Below are 25,561 nucleotides of genomic sequence, written 5' to 3'. Positions count from 1 at the left end.
CGGAACAACATTTAAAGAGAATGGAATACCTACCTATTTAATTTTAAAGATTTTTCTTTCACTACCTTTCTACTTTATTACAATGTCGTAAGTAGGTAGCTATAATATTATTGGATCATGCTAGGTACCTACTTACGTACCTATTAATAAAGACGATGTATTCATTAGTCATTCAATTTTAACGTTTTGTAATCGATATTAATCTATAGGAATTTATATTACGACATTATTTTATGAAACATGAGTTGTATCATCTTTTTACCGTGATTAATAGACCGAAAGGAGAGATAAATAAAGCGATAGTTCAGTTCTTAAGAATTTAATTTAATACATAATCACTTTTCATACATTTTACAATTCATTCAACACATTTGAACACTTCAATCGCACATATTCAATTAAAATTATTATAGTGAGCTCAATTCGTTTTCGTAGATCTATTCACTAAAACGACGAGACTTATAATAAGTTTTTTTTTACATAACAACTGGCCAATAAAAGCTGTCAATAGTTATAAACTCCTTCCCGTAATCTCTAATGGGGTGGGCAGAGCAACAAATAGTCAAAACCAACATGCAGCCACTGTTGTCGTTGTCGTCGTCATTAGTTTATTTTATAAATTAATAGGTAATGTCATTTTCAGATGGTAAAAAAATAATAATATTGTGATGTACATTAAAGACAATATATGCAACATTAAAGACAAGAGAACTTTCAGTAGGTGATTTTGATTACCTCCTGATTCGTAGTTACATTCAAAAATGATAAATTATAAAACTTTTCACCACACACACATAATATTTATATAGTATGAGATTATTTTGATGTCGTGATTGGCTTTATACAGTGACAGCCTTTATAAGCCAGAGTGTTAACTGTATCATGAATTACTCATTTCTATTGGAACACTCATTTGAAATGAGTAAACTCGAAAGATACAAACATTAATTCTACTAACCAGAAATAATTGAATTCAGATGGTTATTTAGTTACTATAAACGTATTCAATTCATGGGAACTTTTCAATTTCAAATGCGGGGCCGTTTCCAATGCATGTGCACTATAAATACTGGTATTGCATTGAACTTATGTAAGTCAAGTCTTTAATATTTACACCACAGGGAAGAGAAGACGCGTCACGCGATTAAAGATTGCTCACTCCGTAAGAAATACAGCGGGTCACTGTAATTAAAAATTTCGACAGTGTAACTGAGTTCGATTTTACAGAACTTATAATAAAACTTTTGGTTTTCTTGCAAGCGGCACATCTTTAAGCCCAAGCGCGCGTTCAATAAGTCTATCTACACAAATATAACTACATTAATTTTAACTTAACGCTAATAACGGCTCCTCAGACTCGGGCTTTATGCTCATGTATTTGGAATTCGCCTTCTTCCACTGCTCTTTCTTGTTTCGCATTTTCTGTTTTGTTTGTTCTAACTTCGCTTTCGATTTCGACATCTTCGAAACGGGCTTTTTCTCATCGAGACTTTCCAAGGTTTCGATTATGTTTTTGGGTTTGGACACCACTTTCCTGCTTTCTTCACCGACTTCGTCTATTGTTGCGTTTTTGTTGGCGTATACGACTACGTAGTGGGAGTAGGCCGAGTTGGATGGAGTGTTGATGTCAGCGAAGTCTCTGAAGTTGGCGAATTGGTCTTGGTTGTAGTTGGGCCTCGGATTGGCTATGTAGCCGACGGAGTGCGAGGGGCGCCCGTGTCCGTTGTTGTAGAACGAGTTGAATGCATCGTATTCGTCCTCGTCATTCTGGCCGCTGAACGTGCCTCCTCGGATGATGCCGAAGTTTCCAGAGCCGAGGACGCTAGCACTAGCGTCGACGAGCGGGGCGGACTGTTGGTTCTCGTTCTTTCCAAAGCCCTCGAGGCCTCTGAAGCCGTTGAATACTGGGTAGTTGAAGAGGGATCTGTAGCAGTTGGGTCGCTGGCTGTAGGCCGCTTCTTGGTTTCCGAAGCCGAGTCTGAAGTTGTTTTGCCTAGGCTCGAAGAGGTTGGCGAAGGAGGGGAAGAAGGTCTGAGAGCCACCCTCCAGCTCGACGGAGTGGTCGCCGTCGGACGCCGGGTCTTGCTCTAGTACAGCTTGTCGTTTTGGCGCGGCGATTGCTTCTTGTATGAATTCCGAGGGCTCCGCCATCAGATCTTCCGCGAAATCTGAAAAGGACAAAATGGAAATGTTAGGAAAAGTGTGTAAATACTTAATAGTTGTAACTCTTTTTTTCAATGGACAATAACCAGTTCTATAAGTAATTGATATTTTTGACATATCATGATCGCCTTTTTGCAGAGGTTGCAAATATTTATGCAAATTAGAATTCATAACATAAACAAATAACAACCGTCAATTAAGACCTTGATGGACACATTACATGGCATGTGTAATTTCATACGAGTTGTTGTAACACCAAACATTGCGATAATTCATACATTATGTATGCATCGGCTATTGTTTTATACATTATGTAGATTGGGCATAATTGATGTGGGCTTATGATTGAAGTGCTAGTGTATTATTCACAGGAAATTTAAACGGCCTCCGTGGACCGGTGGTTGAACATCATTGGGCTTGTAATCCGGAGGTCCTGGGTTAGATTTCCAGTGGGTAGACGAATAAAAAATATACTCTGTGAGATAGGTGTATTTTATAATCATTATAAGTTTCATTGCAATTTTCACTTTATACATTTGGCTATTGATGACTATAATATATCGTTCACCACCTATCACGTAGATCTTAGACTCGTTTACTTCATCATGGTGATAGTTGTACCTCTGACTGCACCAAATGACACTTCTTTTGAGCACAAAGGACACATAACAAGAATAAAGACACAAGGGAGCACAACAGGCTGATTTATAGGTTATGTAAGTTATTAATCGTAAAATTCGTCGTACCTACCTACTTCATCATCAGGAACCCTTTACCTATGTCAGGGAACACTAATTAGTTTCCTTCCGGGTATTCTGAACAAGTAAGTTATATGTACAAATCGTTACATGAATATTCTGATTTAATGAGTGCCTATCCTACTAATTTAAAACAGCCCTTTCACAACTGGCTTACGTCACAACAAACATAGGAAGTGTTACCACGGTGTCTAAGACCACCTTTTGGCGTCAGAAGCTCGTACAACATGTGCCACTGTAGTCTTAGGTATGCTTGTCACATGTCATTCTACGCCTACGAGACTGTAGTTCAACTTCTGGTGTTTAATACATACATAAACTCACGCATATTTCCCACCGGGGTTAGCAGAGATTATGGAATTCTATTTCCTTTTATTCTGGTACACTTCTCTTGCTTCCTCCACATTCTTCAATTGTTTAATACTCGCACGCCGGTTCACAGTAGATCATCCTGAACCTTTTCTAAGGCCATCTCCAATTTCGTTAATGTACTTCCTTCTAGGTCTTCCTCTACCAGTCCTACCAACAACCTTCGCCTTATATACCGCTTTCGTAATCCGATTGACTTCAACAATTGGATACTGACACAGAAAGACAGAGAGAGACTCGAGGGCTTTGAAATGTGGTGTTGGACGAGGATGGAAAGAATAAGTTGGACAGAAAGGGTCACTACTGAGGAAGTACTAGTAAGAGTAAGGAAAAAGAGGCTAATATTGAGAGTTATTGAGACCAGAAGAGGCAAAATGATTGGACACATAATAAGACACGAGGAATCAATAAAAAAAAACATAGAAGGGAAACTACAAGGAAAGAGAGGAAGAGGAACAGATTAAAGAGAAGGCGAATGTCGTTTCTTATAAGGAAGTGAAAGAATTGGCCCTTGATAGACAAGCATGGATAATGCTACACCTACAAAAGCTTGACTCTTAAATTAGTGATGATGAATCCTATATTCCTATAATCCTATTATTCTTCTGGTGCTTCAAGCCTTCAACTGTAAGTGTTCAATAACTGCCAGATCGACATCATATAATAAACAAATGTATTACGTATAAAGAGGGCAGAGCCGGGGTAGCCCAGTTGGTAGAAAGCTTGCCTCTCATTTTGAGGTCGCAGATTCGAATCAAGCACAGGCCTAACCTAACCAAACCAATGATTGTCGAACTTTTTTACGAATTCATGTTTGGATCATATTATCACGTGTTAAGCGGTTCCTGAGAAATGCATTTTCGGAGGTACGTGATCTAACCTGTATTGGGCTGGTTTTCCCTTCGCGGATTGGAAGGTCAGACAGGCAGTCGCTTCTGTAAAAACCTGACCTGTCAAATCTTCCGGTTAGGTAAGCGGACCCTGGTGAAAAACAGTATAATGCTAGGGAGATGATGATAACTACGTGTAAAGAAGGGACTCTCCGTCCCGCATTAATATGAGCTTGGTGTGTTATTTGTCGCGACGGCATTTGACGTTCTACGGTTGCAGGTGTCTTTAAACAGACACGTATTGCTGTGTCTAATTCATCTTTGTCTTCTCTCGTGACTACTATCATTTTAACATCTCATGACGTGCGACATCGCGCCGTGTCACAGACTAACGACACTAATTGCGGAATATTTTATATACTGGCAATATATCTGCATAAGATGCTTACTCATACATGTCCTGCTAGGCACATAGGTTAACACAACCAATATAATGACATTTAAGTACAAATGGATACGACAAACACAATAATCGGCGTTATTGCTAAATACTAATTTCTTCCTTTATCGGAGCTATGCTATTCTATTGCGGATTGATACGGAAACATTAAATATCGCTAAAGCGTATTTCTTAAGGGCTCCTATACACGACGCCGTCGGGACGGAGCGCCGGCTTTTGTCAAGCGGCACGTGCCGAGAGTATGTGCCGATGGCACGTGCCACAGAAACTTGAATGACCGGAGCGAACTGACCCCTGCGTGGCATGCCGTCGGCTCCTGTATGCGGTAAAGCCGTCAGTTTTATAACCCGGGGCCTGTTTAATAAAACTGAAAAATATTCGTGATCACACACTCCGCAATGTACATCAAATTGTCATTGTAATTTACAATAATTGTAAATTACGAATTGTAGATCACGAATATTTTTCAGTTTCATATTAGCTACGTAATGAACACCAAATTGTCGTTGTAATTTACAATTGTAAGTTTTATTAAACAGGCCCCTGGTATTCTGTGTAGACGCCTTAAATTAACTAGACGGGAAATTTAAATCGGGTCCTCTGGATTAGGTAATCATGGTCTCAACTATTACACCATTAGTGATTGTCTCCTGGCAACCTTTAGGTATATTTTATTGTCAACTTTTACAAATGGGAAATTGATCAGTGCTATTCTGCAATGTCATTAAACGAAGTGCGTAAATATTTATAGCCGTATGAAATTGGTTTGGAATTGCTTTGAGCAAGAAGAAAGGTGTTCCTAGGTGTGGTACGAGCATGGGCGTATTTTAATGTGTTATGATATGTACAGAAATACGCTACAAGTTATAAATGTGTGTTATAAATGTATTTATAAGTATATTGCAATAGGGCTTGGTAAAGTCATTATGATAATATTATCTTTGACGTACTAAGGGGTGAATATGCGGACATCCCTGCAAATATTATAAATGCTAAAGTAGAACTACGAAATGCGATTATATATATTATAACATTGTGACGTCGACGCGACGGCGAAAACAGCTGACGTCATCGTTTTCTCTTCATATTAAGTAATAGAATCAATGACATAAAAATGTTCTAAACTCAAAAGTACTACATCACTTGTGTTGTTTTACCCAGTTTACCGACGCTTATGAGTACATTCACATCATTACGTATGAGGGCACACTTGTATGTCGCGTTTTCCGCTCGACCGCTCAAACTAGCCGCGTTGGGCAGAGAAAACGAACTTATTATGTCATATGTAAGTACTGGCCACTACCGTCCTATTTGTGGCTTGCGGTCGGATTTATATTTCCTTTTCTTCAAAAAAGTTGATCGAGTTTTGAAATTAGAATTCAATGGGGTTTCGTGCGGTCACTTTAAGTATTTCTACTTTTTTACGTTCGATTAGAAACTCAAATGCAAATACTTGTTTGTTTACTAACAGTAGGTTGCGCATAAGTTTATATAATGCGTGATAATTTGATTTCCTTGTAAAATAATAGTTGTGTTTGTAAAATATTGGATTGTTAGTAATAGCTGTCTGATTCGTCTCACCTTTGCAACCTTTGGCCTACTGACTGTTGACGTTTGTTTAAATAAAATCTGCATTTTTCTTAGGAAAAATGTCGTCTTCGTAAAATTGCTCAAGTGTGTCATAGGTCATTAGAAAGCGAGGGATCACTGAATAAGGCCGCCTTTGAAATACGCATACGGAATAAGTATTCTGATGATGATGGAAGTGAATTAATTTACATGATGAAATAAACATGCAGTAGTCGCGTTAATCCTATTACTCAATGAGAATTGACTACATAGGTACATAATTTAGTAATAATCAATTTCCTAATGTGTACTATTAAACCGAACGACCAGTTCAGTACAATCATTGAATATATTTCAATAAGATAACATTTTACAATCTTGTCAATGCGTTCCTTAGTATAGTGATGTATCAGTCGATATTAGGTCGATCGATTCTTTTCTATCTAACACTACTTATTTCAATTGTCTACCTACTTTTTTATCATTGAGTAAAATTGGTAAAAACTTCGATTGATATTTAATGTGCAGTCTTACGGTAATCCTTCACGCAAAGGGGTATTATACGTTGCCTTATAGAGAAAACCACCCTTTTTTTGAAAAATCACCTACGATTGCAATTTTTGTTAATAAGAAAAAAATGCAATAGAAAAAAAGATAATTTCAATCCATGTAAAAATTGAGATCACAATTTTTATCCGAATTGAAAATACATGAAAATATCAAGGTTTTGTTGAAGAAAATCACATCAGAATGTCAGTACACAAAAAGGCGCTTACGGTGTTTTTACTAGGCGACGATGCATAAACTACTTTTTCATTTTCAAATAACCGCTGAAATTGTGGTGAAGTAAAAGGATGTCGTTGTTTTTGGGGTCGAGAGTCAAAGCAGTCTGTCAGAAAATAATAAGATGCGTCAGGCTTGCGAATATTTTTACTGCGAATCCTGTATTTTATTCAGTATGTTATATTGTACCGCTTGCATCCATTATTTCATACAAACTATTACAGCTTACCGACTTGTTATGATAACCATAGATCTTGTTATATCACAAGTTAGTTACTCTATCATCCGTAGTTTCCTAGACAAACATTACTTCACGTAATCTAACGTCTCAATTCGATTGACTTGTTTATGTTGTCACGCTCTAAAAATGTCATAAATGTTATATTTTTAATTTTCTACATCGGACTTTCATTTAAAAAAAATAATACGAAAAAGAAAACAAAATTCCATTAAATTGAATCAGCAGTTTGACCGAATCATAAAAGAAACAGTTTATCAGATGTTTATTTTTGTATACTGTCTGCACAGCGTGATATTGAATTCAAATAAAAGCCCAATGGAATTTTCCGACCAGATGGGAAAAGGCCCGATGGTCTGTCATTGATCCCTTGGAAGTTAGGTAGGTGTTTAGTGTGGTATGCGACTTGTGTGGACACATTGGCACCATCCCATAATGATGAAACCTATTCACTTCCGGCAGCTGCAGCTTTGATAGCAGAGAGCCTTAAAAAAAGGAAGTTTCTGGGTCCGGGTCAGTCCTATTTATTTGTACCTTTTACCGTTGAGACGATGGGACCATTTGACCCGGAGACAAAAAGTTTCATTAAAGACCTTTCGAAGCGTCTCATCGAGGCAACGTACGACCCTGCCTGGCAGCTTTTCTCAATGGTTTGGTTTAGTTGTTCAAAGGGGAAATGCTGCCAGTCTTTTGGGCACTTTGCCTCGGTGTGATGCTTTGGAGGAGTTACTCTATTTGTAAATAACTGTATTTTCAAGTATCTCAATAAAAGTTGTCAACAGGTGAAATCCCTTTTATTAGTTAGATATTAGTTACGCTAAGTATCTTCCTTATCCTCAGCGCTTATCGCTATCGGCTCACTAGCGCCCATAGCGTCGGTGCCAGTAAAGTCGATTAATTCTTTCTTTCAAATATAATCCTCTCCGCGGACGCTGAGGATAGTCGAGGATCATGATCGATAGGCACCATAGGTCTGTTGGCTTATTTTTTTTCACCCTTAGCGCTTCCCACATCCGGTCAAGTAGTTAATGCGGCAAATAAGCATTATATCACATTTGTAAGAAAAATCGTGCTTTGGATTTTGTCTCAGATGGCATTAACTACTTGGCCGAGCTCGGTGGCGCAGCGGTAAACGCGCTCGGTGTGCGATTATTGAAGTTAAGCAACTTTCGCAAAGGCCGGTCATAGAATGGGTGACCACAAAAAAAGAAAAACATCTCGAGCTCCTCCATGCTTGGAAGGCCCGTTAAGTCGTTGGTCCCGGCTGAATTAGCAGTCGTTAATAACCATCAATCCGCACTGGGCCAGCGTGATGGTTTAAGGCCCGATCTCCCTATCCATCCATAGGAAAGGCACGTGCCCCAGCAGTGGGGACGTTAATGGGCTGATGATGACTTGGCCGAGCAAGTGTCTGTACGTAGTACTATATTAATTTTGTAGTTAAAGAAATCATATTGTTAGTCCAAATCTGTTCTCACGAAGTCATTCGTGATATCACTCAGTAAAAGTGAACAATAAATTATAATACGCGTCAAGACACTTGTGTCTTGATATTCTATACAAAATTTACTAGGTAATAGAACTGTTATTTTAGCCACGCTCAAATAAATATCAGAGATGATAGATGCTTATTGCTTTGTTCTAGATACCATAGTTCTGTGGGTTGGTTATTAAAACGTTTGCAATTGGCAGGTTATTTGAGTTTAAAGTGGTTAAAGATTATGATAATGATTTCGTTAGGTATGCTTTAGGTGATAATAACATAAGTAAATAACTTAAAAAAATACACAAATAAAATAATTATGTACACTTACATCCACTCATTTCCCATTAAACATAAAATATTTACATAAAATAAGGTAAGAGTGACGGTTAGATCATATTGCGATATTTTTTACATATTAAGGCTTAGGGGACATCTCGTCCCAGTCTTGAACTGGGCCCAGGGACGAGTTTGCCCTTTTCTAATTTGATAGTGGGTAACTGGGCCCACTATGATTAGATTTTCAACGCCGTGGTAGCCCTGTTGGAAGAATGATTGGCTCTTACTGTGTGGTCGCAAGTTCGAATACCTGCACGGGCGTAAGCCAATGATGTTAGAATGCACCATAATATTGTTACGTGGTCAGCGCTGAAGTAAAACATCGTGAGGAACCCTACATTCCCAAAAATGCCTTTCGGAAGCAGACTTGTAATGGACGGTTATCCCTTCACGTCGGAAGGCAAAAGAGGCTGACACTTCTGCATAAAACCGTGTCTGTGAAATCTACAGGGGGGCTACCGGTAGCCCTAAGACGAAGCCGATTCAGATTGGAGCAAATCGAACATCGATTTGATCCTGTCGTACCGCGTAAGCAGCCAAGATGGCGATCCCCGATTCGTGACGTCACATGAAGTTCGGCAAGCCGATTGAACGAATGATTTCAGTACTTTTGATACTAAATCGGTACCGGGTAAAAAAACGAAGTTCGGCGTCTGAAGCCGATTCCCATTGGAAGTGTCAGTTGAAGCCCAGGTTAGGTAAGCGGACCCGAAGCAGATGTTCAATAAAGACTTCGGGATATTGGAAAGACGGATTGGAATTACCGGTTTTAAATATATTTAAAAAATGCCACTGTAAAAATGAATTCCCTAACAACATACGTATATACGTGGGTCAGCTGGAAGAAATCTCTTCGTTACGGATAAGGTTACCTGTACAGTCTAGATTTTTGTAAAAAATAGGTAAATAAACAAACATAACACGAACACAAAATGATTGCGCAGGATACGTTGTAAAGAATTTTCGATTAAGCAACATGACTGTGTCTAGGGGAAAGCTAGGGCTTTACCAAATGTGAGTATTTGTCCTAGTTTTAAATAGTTGTGTGGACTATAAAGATCTATATCGTATAAGTATTTGTTGCAGAATGAAACGGTTTTGTGCCAGTCTAAAAATAGTTGCGTAAGAGATTTTGTTACGAAAAAAAGAGAATTTTCCAAATAGGTCCAGGCGAGAAATCGGGGAATATACATAAAAAGCCGACGAATTGAGAACCTTCTCCTTTCTTTTAAGTCGGTTAAAAATGTGTTTTTAAAATAGTTGAATAGTTGTTAGTGTTGATAGGTCGCAGGTTCGAATTCAGCACAGGCCTAAACCAATGATTGTCGAATTTGTTTTCGAATTCATGTTTGGATCATAAATGATTTTCACGTGCTATGCGGTGAAGGAAAACATCGTGAGGAAACCCACATTCCCCAGAAATGCATTTTCGGATTAACTTATATTGGGCTGGTTTTCCCTTCGCGGGTTGAAAGGTCAGACAGGCAGTCGCTTCTGTAAAAAATCGGACCTGTCAAATCCTCAGGTTAGGTAAGCGGACCCTGTGAAAATCTCTGATAAGCGCTGAAAGAGGGAGAGCATCAACTACTCCGGCGGGGTCGGTATCGGGGTCCTGAAGTGTTTCTTGTCGCAAGCTGATTGACCCCATCGTCAGGATCGTATATTATTCCTTCGACGCAAGATTTTATTTTCGGGTCACTTTAAAGGTTTTGTGCTGTGAAGTTGAACAATACGATAAGTACTATTATTGTATCAATCGGTATTGGTAAAGCGGGAATATAATATACCTACTCTACTGGCGGGGCGGGACTGTTGACTACGTAAGATGTATATTGCCTGCTAATGTTGAAGACCACATATCCCAATTTTCACATTACCAGAGCAATCGCGGAATTGGCACTTAACCCACATATATGAAATCAAATATATTTTATTCTATTTTTCATCTATGCGTAACCAAATGAATAGACAATTTGTATTAAATCGTTCTTACGTTCATACATTATTGTGAGATGTGTTTGTTACACAACTGGTGAACTGAATTTTGTGACTTTTATGTCTTTTTGATTGAGAAATATCACATAGACATGCCATAGAAGGGATTACTCATCTTGTGGTTGCGTAGTTGTAGAAACATTTCTGTTTGATGGGGTTGAGTTTTTTTTTATTTATTTACATTTGCCATGGCACATAATCAGTGTAAGAGTGAGAAGTAATTTTATCTTGCAATAGAAGTGAGGTGGTAGCTTTATTAATCGCTGGGGTCAGTGTTACATTTATTAGGTATTATTGTAAAAAAATCAAAGCCAAACCGGAGTCGGAGCCGTGGTAGCCCAGCTGGTAGAACGCTTGCCTCTCTCTTTGAGGTCGCAGGTTCGAATCCAGCACAGACCTAAACCAATGATTGTCGAATTTGTTTTCGAATTCATGTTTGGATCATAAATGATTATCACGTGCTCAGCGGTGAAGGAAACAATGCGTTCGGAGGTAAATGATCTAACCAGTATTGGGTTGATTCTGCCTTCGTGGATTGGAAGGTTAGACAGGCAGTCGCTTCTATAATAAACCGGACCTGTCAAATCTTCACGTTCGGAAAGCGGACCCTGTGAAAACGGGATAATGATACGGAGATGATTGTAAAAAAATCTAAATCAGGGTTCCTTAAAGAAAAAAAAGTGAAAACAAAGACCGGACACTCCTTATAAAAATCTCGTTCTTACCGTGTGCCGCCTTACCCCATGCGAGCGAGCGAGACATACAGTCCGCGCGCGCTCCCCGGCTAAACAGACTAAAGTGGCCCCCAAAGGGGGTGAGGTAAATCAAACTCGCTCCAAGCTTGTGTTAGTGCGGGACGGAGAGTGTCCCTTCTATACGCATATTGTTTATTCTTTGGTTAAAATCACGATTCTATCTTGTTTCATTTCTACTGTTTTTGAGCATGTTAAGTCAAAGAAAATCATCACATTTTAGGGATATTATGTAACATTTTGCCGCTCTATTTTTACGCTCAGTTAAATGATTTAATACATACCAATTTAAAGATTAGCCTTTCCATGGGCCCTTGTAATGGTGGGGTGGATATGCTCTAAAACTTGGTAAACGAAAGCGATTTCGGGTCGGGTTAATTATTTTAATGTAATTGATATCATGTGGTTTCCAGGATTTGTGACAGGTTAATGGCAATTGGCTCGCGCCCTATTTTATGGGACTTAAATATAGCTGGCGAGGCGTGGTCGTATTATATACTATACACATTTGCCTAACCCCTTGGGGATACAGGCGTGAAGCTATTATCTAAGCGATTTAGTTTTCTTAAATCTTTTTTTCTGTAAGGTAGTCCACACACATTATACAATACAAAAACTCTTTATTGCATGGTATAACAGGCGACCTTATTTCTAAGGTAGCAGTCTCTTCCAGACAACCTTTATGTAAAGGAAATTTGGGATTTGTAAGTATTTTATATTATTTACGTAAATCGATACCTTAGACACATTTATGACATTTCTAGAATCAAACAATGGACGGAAGAAGGTAAGTAATATAAAAGGTGGTCTGTCTAATTAGTGGAGCATAATTTGGAATTTTTTTTTGGTTTGTATTGTTTTTTACGTTTTTGTATCTGCATTTCTCAAAGAAGACTACAATTGTAAATAGTATTTTGTCGAGTAAAAGATTTGAAAAGAGAAATTAATGTAAAAAATCCATCAATTTCCGTAAACTCTTTCAATAATAGAATATGATGGGTACATTTAATGCTAAGATCGGATATGTCAGTCACATGAGAGCACACGAACGACGCTCTCATTAGTTGTCGAGTCGCTGTGGCCGAATACGGTCAGGAAGGATTATTATTATGATGGGAATGTTCTTATAGTTGCATAATGTGAGAATTGCTGGTCTGGAGGTTTATGTAGAGCAAAGTGGTGAAATTGTCTGACCTTTGTCGGTTTATGGTAAAAACGGTTCGAGTTCCGACGTACGCACATTTACTATTGCGCAAGCCTGTTAGTATGAGTCTATTTACGAGTTGCACAAATTGAAAAGTATTTTTTAGTACTTTATACCACTTATTTACGGTATTTCTAAATTTGAATTTGGTATACTAGGAAAAATAAGTTACGCTAATTCTAAAACCATTTCGGGATTTCGTCTTAATTAGCCTCAATGCAAACTAAGCAAAGGCAAAGGCATAAACGTCATTCAGCCTACTTTTGAAGACTTTTTTAAATGTAAAAATATTGGATTAAAATCAAAAATTTTCAAATATTTTTTTTTTACTAGCTGACTATTTAATTTAAGAATATAAAAGAAATACTTTCAAAAATACCTTACATACCGAATCGTAGAATAATCTATCTACGGTCGATGGAGGCCTGTGCCCAGCAATGGGACGTAATATGTTTATGTCAAGTAGGATTTGTGACATAAGTAAATATAATATGTACACAAAAGAATAGTAAATCATATTAAGTCTAGATAAAACTATAACGTAAGTCGATGGCTGAACTTGGTGATGACAATACAATGCAATGCAATAGAATACAATAGAATACAATACAATACATTACAATACAAAAACTCTTTATTGCACTTAAATCATATTAAAAATAGATGACCTTTATTTTATCTAAATAACTAGCAATGTTCATTAAATTGCCTGCTATTACGTTTATATTATTCACCTACTGGGATTTCCGTGTTTACATGTAGTATGTTGTACCTATTAAGGTGAATACGCGCCTTGTGTGTTCTTGTATTCCCGCCTCTAGTATCTTAGAACAACTTAATAGAAAGTATCAGCCACCATTATCATAATTATTTTTTAAATAAAGAACATTATATTCATGTATATTTTATTATATTGCAAGGCAAGGGATGTGCTTTTTTTTTAACGTTGGGAAATGCATTACGCATACCACGCCGCCCGGGGACGACGACGTGGTTATGTGGGACTCCCCGGGTGTCGCCACCCGGTATACCCACTAATACCTCTTTAATCTCTTTTTTAGAGATAAGCTTACCTGTACTGTCTGATTTCTTTGTGTGTTTCTTTCTGTGTTCTATTGTGTACAAATAAATAAAACCCAACGGTGTTCCTCCTTGCCGCCGTGTGGCGGGGATACGGGAACGCAATTGCACACAACCGCGTCCCCGCCGGCGGAGGCAAGGGATGTGCTACGCAAGTGCCTATTAACGTAATGAGGGACTATTCAGGCTACGTTCACCAAAAACAATATAGATGGCGTTGTACAGCTTTAACGTGATAATTACCTATTTTTTCATTACTCGGGTACATAACTATATCAAAATACATAGTAATGTCGGAAGCATGTATAAAAAATGCATGTGTGCATGTGTGTGTGTAGGTGAGCATGTGTAATGCTCACCTGAAGATTTGGCCGTAGATCCATGAATCGTAGTTTTGTTACCATGTTGTTGCGGAGCTAAGTATATTTTATTGTAATATCTTTTAATTTGCGTCGTGTTTTCTCACCATAGTATTGTATAACTTGCATACGTTTAGTTGGGCTACAGTCTGAACCTCAAAAAGTGTATTATTTCATAAGATTTGTGTCTGTAACCTGTTACGTGTGTTTATTAAATAAATAAATGAATAAATAATAAATAATTGTTGCTTGATATTTGGATCACATTATGTATAGAATGATGTTGCTACGTATATTTCTTCTCTTTATTTTGATCAGAATAATAATGGATGATGTAATTGTGCCTGGGTGTTATGAAAAGGATCGTCATTTTATACACCATCATGTATACCCAAAAACAAGGATAAAAGATGCATAATGTCTGTTATCCATGAAATTAGAAGGTTAAACGAAGGAAAATCTGTACAGCGCCATCTATATTGTTTTTGAGGAACGTATTCTTGAAAGTCACAGTGCCTCGCAATGTCTGTATCTGAATTTAATCCTTTTACACACGAGGAGCACATGCTGCCGACGCGTGAATATTTGCTGTCAGCTGCTGTGGATGTCGACAGCTGCAATTGTCTCTGTTGACAGCAAATCTTGCTTGTTTGTAAAAGACCTTACACGAAAATGTCGCAGTAATTTTACTTCATAATGCAGGTATATAATCTTTCGAGTTGAACTTCAATTCTATAAAACATCGATAGTGTAAAATAAATGCGTGCAAATGGTGGCTAAAGTTGATTTCCTTATTATGATATTTGTATTATAGTCATAATTATTATGCGATTTAGAGTAGAGTAGGTTAGGTAGGTGCCTATACTATTTTTATTTTTGTCGTATTATCTACATATATTATGAATGGTGTTATATTATTATATTATAATTCGTATCCGCATCATCACAATGCGTTTTCTTAAAATTATGGTTGTTATTATAATAATTATGTGAGAAAGGATATATTCATAAGATAGGTAAGTAACTTCCTGGATACGTCGCGTCGGTTGCGCATATTTTAGCATATGCATCTTCACATTACACACCTTTTAGGGTAGTCAGATAAATTGAACATTGAAAGACAAATTAATTCTGTACTCTATTCTATGGATAATTAATTGTATGCTAATAATACGTAGTTTTCTTTTTAAAGTCTACGAAATCATTTACGAAACTATCTAGATCTTTTTTGCTTAAAACCACTACTTGCACTCACTACTTGGCTAGGCAAATGGAGAGAGCTGACGTCATTGAAATCAAGGAAAATTATATGACATAAAATAGTACAACATAAGCTCACTACTAAATCCCAATGGGGTAGTCAGAGGTGGGGTAAACCAAGGTATAGTATTATTTTTTTTTGACGTGACCTATTGTTGATTTGCCGCAGATGGCATTAACTACTTGGCTGGAAGAAAAGTAAATGAAAATATGAAGACGTCTCGTAAAAATCTTAGCTGCATAGTGCTTACGTCTTTGACTACTTACCGTCGTTTGATTCGTTCTCGGTCTAAATTTCAAAGGATACAGACATACATATGTATGTATGCATATAAATGTATGTATGTATGAACAAATATAAGTAGGTTTAACTTCCTTCTACAAGTTGGTGTATCGTAATGTTTTCCTGACTGCCTCCGGCGCGGTGCCAGCGATGATTAGCTATTCTTGCAATTCTTGCAATTTCCGATGGATACACGTGCCAATGTATGTACCTAAGCAATGTATAGGATTAAGTATATGAACACAGTATTTTAATGTTTTTTTTTTAAGAACGTCTAGAGCTCTGTGCAGCTCTGAATTACGATATTTTTGTATTTTGATTTTGAATTTTTAAGATTCAAGTACAATTTCTGTTCATTTTATTAATTTCAAATCGAATCGAATGAAGTCTAGTCATCTACGAGTATATTTAGTCAGAAGTTAAGTTACCTAAACAGTTTTCTCGATAACATAGCATAGCTTCACGCCTGCATCCCCGAAAGGGTAGGCGGAGGTGTATTAATAGAAGTCACTGCCCGTCAGCTAAGTTTAAGTCCAATGTACTTTTCTACATACCTAGTCTCAATTAACTTGAAATAAATGTATACTCTATAAGTAGTTCTCGCCAAATCCATTCCTCTCTTTTCTCCTCCTCATGCTACACGATCTGCACCTTCTCTTTTATTTGTTTCATAAATATTTTCCTACGTCTGTTCCTTCCTCTCTTTCCTTCAATTTTTCCTTCTATGGTGTGCTTTATTAAACGAATCGCGTCATGTCACTGGCCAATAATAACCCTGAGACCAGGGTTGTTGAAGCTGGCAATTCACCTGACAACCCACCCGATAAGAAGAAGGTAGCCAATCATATTTCCTCTCTAGTTCTTTAGTCTCTACAATAAATACAATAAGTAGTTACGTCGCTTGTAATAATTGAATCGAAACTATCAAGGTACTTACGGTTAAATTGATTCTTTCGTAAAATGACGAAATACTTTGATATTTGGTTTTATTACATACATACATAAACTCACGCCTATTTCCCACCGGGGTAAGCAGAGACTATAGAATTCCATTTGCTTCGATCCTGACACACTTCTCTTGCTTCCTCCACATTCATCAATCGCTTCATACACGCACGCCGGTTCAGAGTAGATCGTATTGAACCTTTTCTAAGGACATCTCCAATTTGGTTTTATTGCGTGATATAAATAGGTGGGAACTTTCCCCTTTAGAAATAACGACACGTACTACAGCTTTTTTTTTCATTAAGGTTGTTTCTATTGGCACTTTCCCGTATATTGCAATGCAATGTGTTTATTATACGTATTAAATTAATTAAACACTACAATAAGAACCCTTTTATTATTAAATCGATATCAATGGAACTTTAATCAAGAATTCAATCAAAGGGATACGATACGGTTCTTAGTCGCTTAGAAGTAAGTACCTTATCACATTAAAATGTACGTTACGTGAGCAATAGGTTTCGTTCACGATGCGACTTTAACTGCACTTATAAGTTAGACAGGGGCCTCTTCCTCGTAAGGGCAATGTCCCTCCAGCACCAGAAACTAGTTAGGTGACATCTTAGAATGGATACTCCAAAGTGGTACCTTGTAATACCAGAAATTTCACTTTCAATGTCAGTAAAGTACCACAGTGGTTTCCGTAAAAGGGCATAACTTCATTCAACGATGATGAATGGTTGTTTCATGTACTACAAAAAGTTTTAGGTATATTTTTACCTGACTGCCGGGGCAAAGCAATGAGGAGGGTTATGTGTTTGACCGCTATGTATAAATGTGTGTAACTTCTAAACCACCCGTTAGAATTTAACAAATGAGGTGTCACTAGAAGCGTCTTGATTGACCGGTGAGTAAAGGCTAGTGGCGTCACGGTAAATTCAATATGGCGCCCTCTAGAGGACATAAAGTGAGGACTATAAGTGAGAAGTATGAGTCTTCATAAACAGCCTATATACGTTCCACTGCTGGGCACAGGCCTCCCCTCAATCAACCGTGGGGGGTATAGAGCATACTCCACCACGCTGCTTCCCTTCGCGTTGGTGGAGGTGTTTTTACGGTATATAGCCAGGACCGGGACCGGGGCCGTTGTACCCGGCGATAAAAGTATTTGTTAAACATAGTACGTTTTGTACGAATAAAATATCTTTAGGTTAGGTTAGTGAACTCCAAAATAAACGGGTGTACAAAAACGGAATAACTTGTAACTAGTTAAAGTTATATAACACACTTGCATATTTGACGTGTTGGCATAAAGGTAATGTTGTTATAATGTGTGGATGGAAATAAAAGAAAGAATCGCGATAATAGGCAAATTATGTGAGGTAAGTATCTAATAATAGTGGTAAGAATTTGTAGTTTGAAAACAAAACAACATGTTTGCATGTTAAGTAATTTTGGTGATTTTTATTTACGAACACCTAGCGTGTGTGAGATAACTTCTGTTAGTGACGGTAAATAAGTTTTAAAAATATTACACATTTTTTTTAAATAAACAATCTGGAATTATAGTCAAAGCTATATATACATAATATACATATATCTGTCTACTTATACAGATTAGGAAAGCTTTATAATATTAATATTTTGTATGGAGTCTCCGGGGCCATAAGTAGGACAAAAAGTGTATGTCACACCGTATAAGGAAGTACACTACAAGATACTATGCGGGATAGACAGGTATCTCAAAGCTCATCGGAAAGTAGGTGTGTTTGTTTAAGTTATCCAACTGACAAGTTGCATAAGATCAGTAGAGCACGGTTCGTGACTGGACCCGAGTGACACTTGCACACATTAGAATAATATTTATACGTGTATAATAAAGCTGCTCACTCATTGCGACGCACGCATCACACGCTATGCGTGCATATCTTTCAAATGAAATCAATTTAATTATACTATGGCGGCGAAACGTCTCAACACCTGTCACATTGGTCTGATAGAAAGCTCGGTGATGCGAGGGTGCTTAGATACTTTATTGCAAAATAACAGAAACATACAAACACAACAAATTGACATAGTACAATTCGAAATGGACGCGGCAATTGTGCAACTAAATATATCTTTGTGAAGTGATCCTGTCTACATTTTCATAAGAAGCGTATCTCGTTACACGTGCGTAGCGTGGCCGTGCGTGTCTACGGATAAGAATCTCGTTACACGTGCGTAGCATGGCTGTGCGTGTCTATGGTTGAGAACCTCGTTAGCCGTGCGTGGCGGGGCCGTGGGTGGCGTGACCGTACGTGTCTATGGACGAGAATCTCGTTACTCGCGAGTGATGTGGCCGTGCGTGGCGTGGCCGTACGTGTCTATGGACGAGAATATCGTTACTCGTGAGTGATGTGGCCGTGCGTGGCGTGGCTGAGCGTGTCTATGGACAAGAATCTCGTTATACGTGCATGTCCGCGTGCGCCTCTATGGATGAGCGGTATAATATTATTATTTGTATACGTATAATGATACTCAAGTAAATACTTTTACTATATGCCTCTTGCGTGTCGGACAGGTTGTTTTGTAAGAAAATAAATGACAAGTTATGATACGTCTATCGTAAGTTGAAGATGGTTGTCATTAAAGTAAATATTATGTTAGATACATGATTTATTAAATACAATAATAATTCACGTGATGATGATACAGATGAAGGGCTATCAATTTAGTAATTATGCAATATATTTAGATTGTTATACTCATTAGTACCTGATTTTGCTTGCTTGAATAAGTAAGACGTTAAACATTGTACGCCCCATATCTAGCCATATGGGGCGCAACTCTCAATTAGAGTCGATTTGAAAATAATCTAAAATTCTAACCTCATCTTTTGTCTACATTAACATTGTGTTAGAAGCAATAAACAGGTACAAAAACACTGATTAATTCTATCTCTTCATACAATTTTATTAACTTAACTAAACACTCTGTTTCTTCTTTTTCTTTTGGTTCTTTTATTAATTTAACTTTGTTCTTATGACACGTCTCACGTATTATAACCTAGTTCCTGGAATATAGTTTATTTTAGTGTAAGAATAATTAAGGATCACAAATTGTAAATGTTTGGTTTAATAAATATTGTATTATGTTTTACTATAGGTACCATAAACAGAAAAAGGCCTCGACTTACACTCCGAATTCATGTCAAGAGCGTTCGAAAACTTCAAAACCGCACTAAATACACGACAACTAAAGCGGCGTACATACTTCCTAAAGCGGCGTACAAAACATTGCTTAACCCAGCACATCTCACTTAGAAGTGCTGGCGAAATCTAGAGCATGGCATCGATTTTACACTGACAAACGTAACAAATATTCGACCATTTTCTATTTTGTCTTTAAACGGCTTTAAATAGTGATGCAGTTCGATTGCCATATCATTTGTCAATAGTATCGATCTTATCAATGACACAAAATAATACAAATAGCTGACAAATCAATATGTAATTATTTCCTATTTACTTACACATACGATGGATATGTAAATTCAGCGATAGTGTATTTATTAGGTACTATTTCTTTCTGATCAAGTACACAATTCCTGTAAAAATAAATTCAAGACTGTATTTTGATAGGTACTCAAGAGATGAGACGTTATTGAGTTTCTCGACATTTTTTCTCTACAGCCATAACTGTTTCCGAAATGACGTAGATCTTTAAATGATTGTGTTTTTAGGTTACTTACAGCAATTCTCCTTTATTATAATGTAATTCATCCTTGATGATTAAATTGAACAAATCATTTAGATTCTAGATTTTTTTTTCAACAAATTAACAAAAACTATCGCTCGTGAAATTTATCAATAGTGCAACAACACTAACTTGTATACCTAATATAAAAATAAATGAAATATTATTAAATAAAGTGAAAAAAAATAGAAGTCGCCTCTGAATAAGACCACTTCCTCACGGCATAATAGTTAATTACAACATGCTTTATTCTCATTGGTCCTTTTCCTTTGACGTCAATCACGTATTTAAAATAATATTCCATCAACTTATAATAAGTAATATTTTAACATATAACAATTTACCGTTCGTTGAACGCAAATTAAAATGAGTATTAGTTACCTTATTAGTTATGGTAAGTTCATTATTAATGAACTGCGCTTTAGGTACCTACCTGACTGGTAGCGGTAAAGAACTCGAACTGCGTGTCATTGTAGAAAAACACACAACGACGTTTTGGCGTTTAATATTTATAAATCGCACAACAAGATTACTCAATAGTAATCCTTATGTATTCTGTAGAGTATACATATTGGGTATCCCCGGTGAAAGCTTAGTGCCTTCCTTAAATTACTAAGAAAAATGTTTATATTTCTTAAACAATTGTACATTTTATTTCTAAAACAATTTGCGCTTCCATGATGTAAAGGCAACTTCTGACTCTCTCCCGACAATTTTAAAGGTAAGTAAGTACCTTAACACACTGGCACATCACTGGTAAGTACTACGCACCGAAAAAACTCTTTAATAGTAAAGTCACTGGCTGCTATTTTTTCAAATTGTTCTATCTTGAAATAAGATCCTATCTGCCTAAAGACTAGGTAATAAATAGAGCTCGTTTTACTTAACTCGTCGCAAACTGTCAAATTTTTGGCGGATCTGATTTGCATTGCAAGACATAAATTATTTTAGCAGAAAATTGCAGATACGTCAGTTTGCAAAGTCAGCGACGAACTGTTGCGTCTTTGGAACGGCACAACACTGTTGTTCGCTATACGCTACTCGCCTGCGATAGAATCCGACAACCTCACAAAACACAAGGTTTTCTTCAGGATACAGCCATTGCCCAACTATAATGCGCTAGTGTAGGCGTGTCCATTATTTCGTCACGATTTATATATTATTATCTAATGTCTTCCCTATTCACTATACACACCCGGAACGATCTATGACGTTAAATAATGTGCATGTATGTTCGTATGTAGATCAGACAAATAAAAGCTTTTGTCAAACGATTAATCTTATAAGAAAATAGTTTGATTCTCTTCCTGCTTCGAGAGTTGAACAAAGAATTTGTTACTTGAATGACACACAATGAACCTATAAGTATCTTTTAAGCTTTGTTGAGTGTCATTTCTAAAATAACCTTACACATATTTTAAAACAAATATTTAAAATCAACTGAAGAACACCCGTATCTTGCAAACAGGAAGAATTTATAAAAAAATAAAAATGAAAATCAAAAGAGTTTCTATAACGGTCCTATCTCACTAGGACGCCTTGGTAGTTCCACGAACCACCACGGTTGTGTTACCAACGAAATGTATGCAGTTGTATAAAGGGTAGGTATCTCATTTGGATATGCAACTGAGTCCCGGATAATTTCTACACTGGTGGCTCAACCGTGGTGTCCTAGTGAGATATGGCTTTTACTACACTCATTCACTCTGCGTCGAGCGGCCGTCCCGAACGGTCGTTTGTTCAGAGGTCCCGAGCTGCGCCCCGCAGCTCCCCGCGCTGCGCCCCGCAGCCCCCCGCCGCGCGCCCCGCGCCCCGTGCCGCCATTGTCTGCCGGCTACCTGCTGGCGTGACCCTGCCGCCATACATTGAGCCAACAATAGTTCTTCTCAGAACTTGCTGGCTTATCTAAGTTTCAAGGTTAAAATAACGACTGTTATTTTACAGTTGCATCGATCTTAATTTAAAACCACAGTTTCGTGGTCCTCAGTGGATACCTTGCGGTGTTAACTAAGCTGAGTGGGACGTGGCCCTGGGGCGTCCGCTTGCCTCACTTTGAGGCAGGCATATTACCCGGACGGGGCTAGAACCACCGGCCTTGGGGTCTACCCTAGTCGACTCTAGCTGTCACCCGGGGTAGAGTGACCAATCTCTACCCCTTATTCTTTTCTCTTCGTGTTTCGGGGTGTAAAAACCCTCCGCACTTAGAGCATAGGAACCCTCTTGCACAATAAGATCGGCAAAGGGATACCAGCTTAGGGCACACCATAAGCACACATCCTCTTTGTTAACCCCAACCAAAGAGGCAAAACTCACTCTCACACACCCTCGAGCAATCCCACTCGAGTTGCGAAAGTTAGCGAGCGATCGCCTCAGAGTTTCTTGCGCCGCTTATTCTCTGAGGAACGCTTTTGCGAAGCGGTAGTAATTATTCTATAGCAGATTGGCCGTCCCTTAAAAATGGCCGACAGCTCCGAGCTGTGGGCCGAAATCGGTAAACTCATTTTGACGCATATCCTAGCGGATAAAAGCAGCGCGCTTTACGCTGAGATATGCCGTTTAGTACCGCAAGTTGCGGCGTTAACTTTGCCTTCCGCGCCCCGCGTTGATAGCCCTCGTGCCGACCGCGCTTCGTCACCCAGTCTCCCCGCGACCCCCTGCCCCACCGCGTCCTTCGCGTCGTTTCCCGGCCCTGCCCGCCCCACCGCGTCTCTTGCTTTGTCCCAATCGCGCGCGTCATCTCCTTCCCCTGCTTCCCTCCTCGCCGGTGACGATGAGGTATCGTGCGATGTTCGTATGGACGTTGCCGAGTCCGATTCGTCGTCGGAGTGTGTGGAGTCGTCCTCTTCGGAGGACATATTTACGCTCGTGGAGGGCCGTAAGGGAAAACGAGCCCGCCGTCACCGTGAATCTGAGCCTGCTAAGGTTCAGAAAACGTCCTCGGGAACGTCGATCCCCTCTTCCATCCCCGAGGTCCGTAAGGTCCCTTCCAGCCCTTCTAAGGCTGTCACTGTAGTACAAAAAGGTCCCACCCCTCCGCCCTTGTACATGAGGGACAAAAATAGGTGGAATGAAGTCTCCCTTCGGGCGAAAGAGGAGAACATCGTAATCACCAGCGCCCGCACGACCCAAGATGGGATCAAAATCCAGGTCCCGTCATCTTCTGAGCATAGAAAGCTCACTTCGATTCTGAAAGGTAGAGGAATACAATTCCATACCTACGCCCTCCCGGAGGAACGTATCCTCCGTATTATTCTAAAGGGAATCCCTAAGGAGTGGGAAACCACTCTTGTTAAGGAGGACCTTATTAAAAACGGTTTTCCGGCTCTCGAGGTGCACCGTATGCACCGCGGTCGTGGCCAAGTCCCGTACGACATGGTCACCGTTATATTAGAAAGGACGGATGAGGGCAAGAAGATCTTCAACCTGAAGACTTGTTGCGGTCTATCTGGCCTTAAAGTTGAAACTCCCCATAAGGGAGGCCCCCCAACGCAATGTCATAGATGCCAACTTTACGGGCATTCTAGTAGGCATTGTCATGCCAAGCCTAGGTGCGTAAAGTGCCTAGGTGATCACGCTACCTCGGATTGCCTTAGAGGCAAAAACGAGGTGGAACCCCCTAGCTGTGTGCTGTGTGGTCAGCAAGGTCATCCTGCGAACTATCGCGGATGCACCAAGGCTCCACGCACCCACCATAAGGTAGCTCAACGAAGGGCAGCCCGCGCTGCAGCTTCCCAACCCGGTCCCACTAAGGCCCATATGGCCCCTTCCTCGCACTCTACTCGCGATTTCCCGGCTCTGCCACTCACGCAAACCAAACTCGCGCCACAGCGTCCATCCGCATGGATTCGTCCCCCGGCAATCGTCCGACCCACAAATCCGCTCCGCGCCCAACCTAGTAGCAACTTAGGTATTCCTGCAGCCACTCTTGCGCCTCATCCGGTTCCTGCGATGGCCCCTCAGGCCTCTGCGTTTCCTGTCAACCAGTTTAGGGAATTTAGTATTCTCTTTAAGTCGGCCCTTAGTCAACTTGACAGTTTATTAGACTCCCTGTCCCAATTTAAAAGCCTAATAATGGATTGTACGAATAAAAGTAGAGTCAAACCGCGTTCCCTTACAATAGGTTTTTTCAATGCTGATGGCATCTTAGGTCAACGTGCAGAGATTCACGAGTTTGTAAAACATCATCAGGTAGATATTTTATTAGTGCAGGAATCTTTCCTCAAACCCTCTAATCGCGACCCCAAGATGGCGAATTATAATTTAGTGCGAAACGACAGGATCTTTGCGCCCAAAGGGGGCACTCTCATTTATTATAGAAAGTCACTTCACTGTATACCTATAGACCCGCCTGCCCTCACTGACATTGAGGCTTCGATCTGTCGAGTGGGCATGACAGGACATCAGCCAATCACACTAGTGTCGGCTTATCTATCTCCTAATAACTCTAAGAGGTTACTTAGAAGTGACCTCGAAGCCCTCTTTAATCTCAGTAATTCAGTCATAATTGCTGGCGATCTTAACGCTAAACATCTTTCTTGGAGTTGCTTAACAACAAACACAAGAGGCAGGGTATTAGAAACTCTAGCCGAGCCCCTCTATTATGATATAATAACACCATTGCAGCCCACTAGATATCCCCCTGACTTGAACCACAGACCAGAAATACTCGACTTGGCGCTTCTAAAGAACATAAACTTACGTTTATGTTCTATAGAAGTACTACACGAGTTACAATCCGACCACCGACCTGTTATATTAAAACTAGGCTCCCGTTTAGACGCCCCTGATAATCCAGCAACCCCTAAGACAGTACTGGACTGGGAGAAGGTGGCCGAAGGCCTCCAGTCTTCTAGTTCAGTATACTTAGATAGTATCCCAGTAGAAATAGCCTCCTTAGAGGAGGCCTCGACAGCTATTAACTCCCTCACGGATCACGTGAGGTCGGTTTTGAAT

General features: G+C 39.1%; 1 protein-coding gene across 1 annotated transcript in view; it reads right to left on the bottom strand.

Moving 5' to 3' along the window:
* Nucleotides 1-303: 303 nt before the first annotated feature.
* Nucleotides 304-25,561, bottom strand: part of LOC126371508 (uncharacterized) — a 100,163-nt gene continuing 74,905 nt past the window's right edge. The window contains exon 2 of the mRNA XM_050016823.1: nt 304-2,168. Within this exon, the coding sequence (XP_049872780.1) occupies nt 1,327-2,168 (842 nt within the window). The 3' untranslated portion in view covers nt 304-1,326. The remainder of the gene's footprint in view (nt 2,169-25,561) is intronic.

This window comes from Pectinophora gossypiella, chromosome 12, assembly GCF_024362695.1.
Source record: "Pectinophora gossypiella chromosome 12, ilPecGoss1.1, whole genome shotgun sequence".
Lineage (NCBI taxonomy): Eukaryota > Metazoa > Arthropoda > Insecta > Lepidoptera > Gelechiidae > Pectinophora > Pectinophora gossypiella.
Note: the sequence above shows the minus strand (reverse complement) of the source record. Positions and strands in the feature narration are given on the sequence as shown.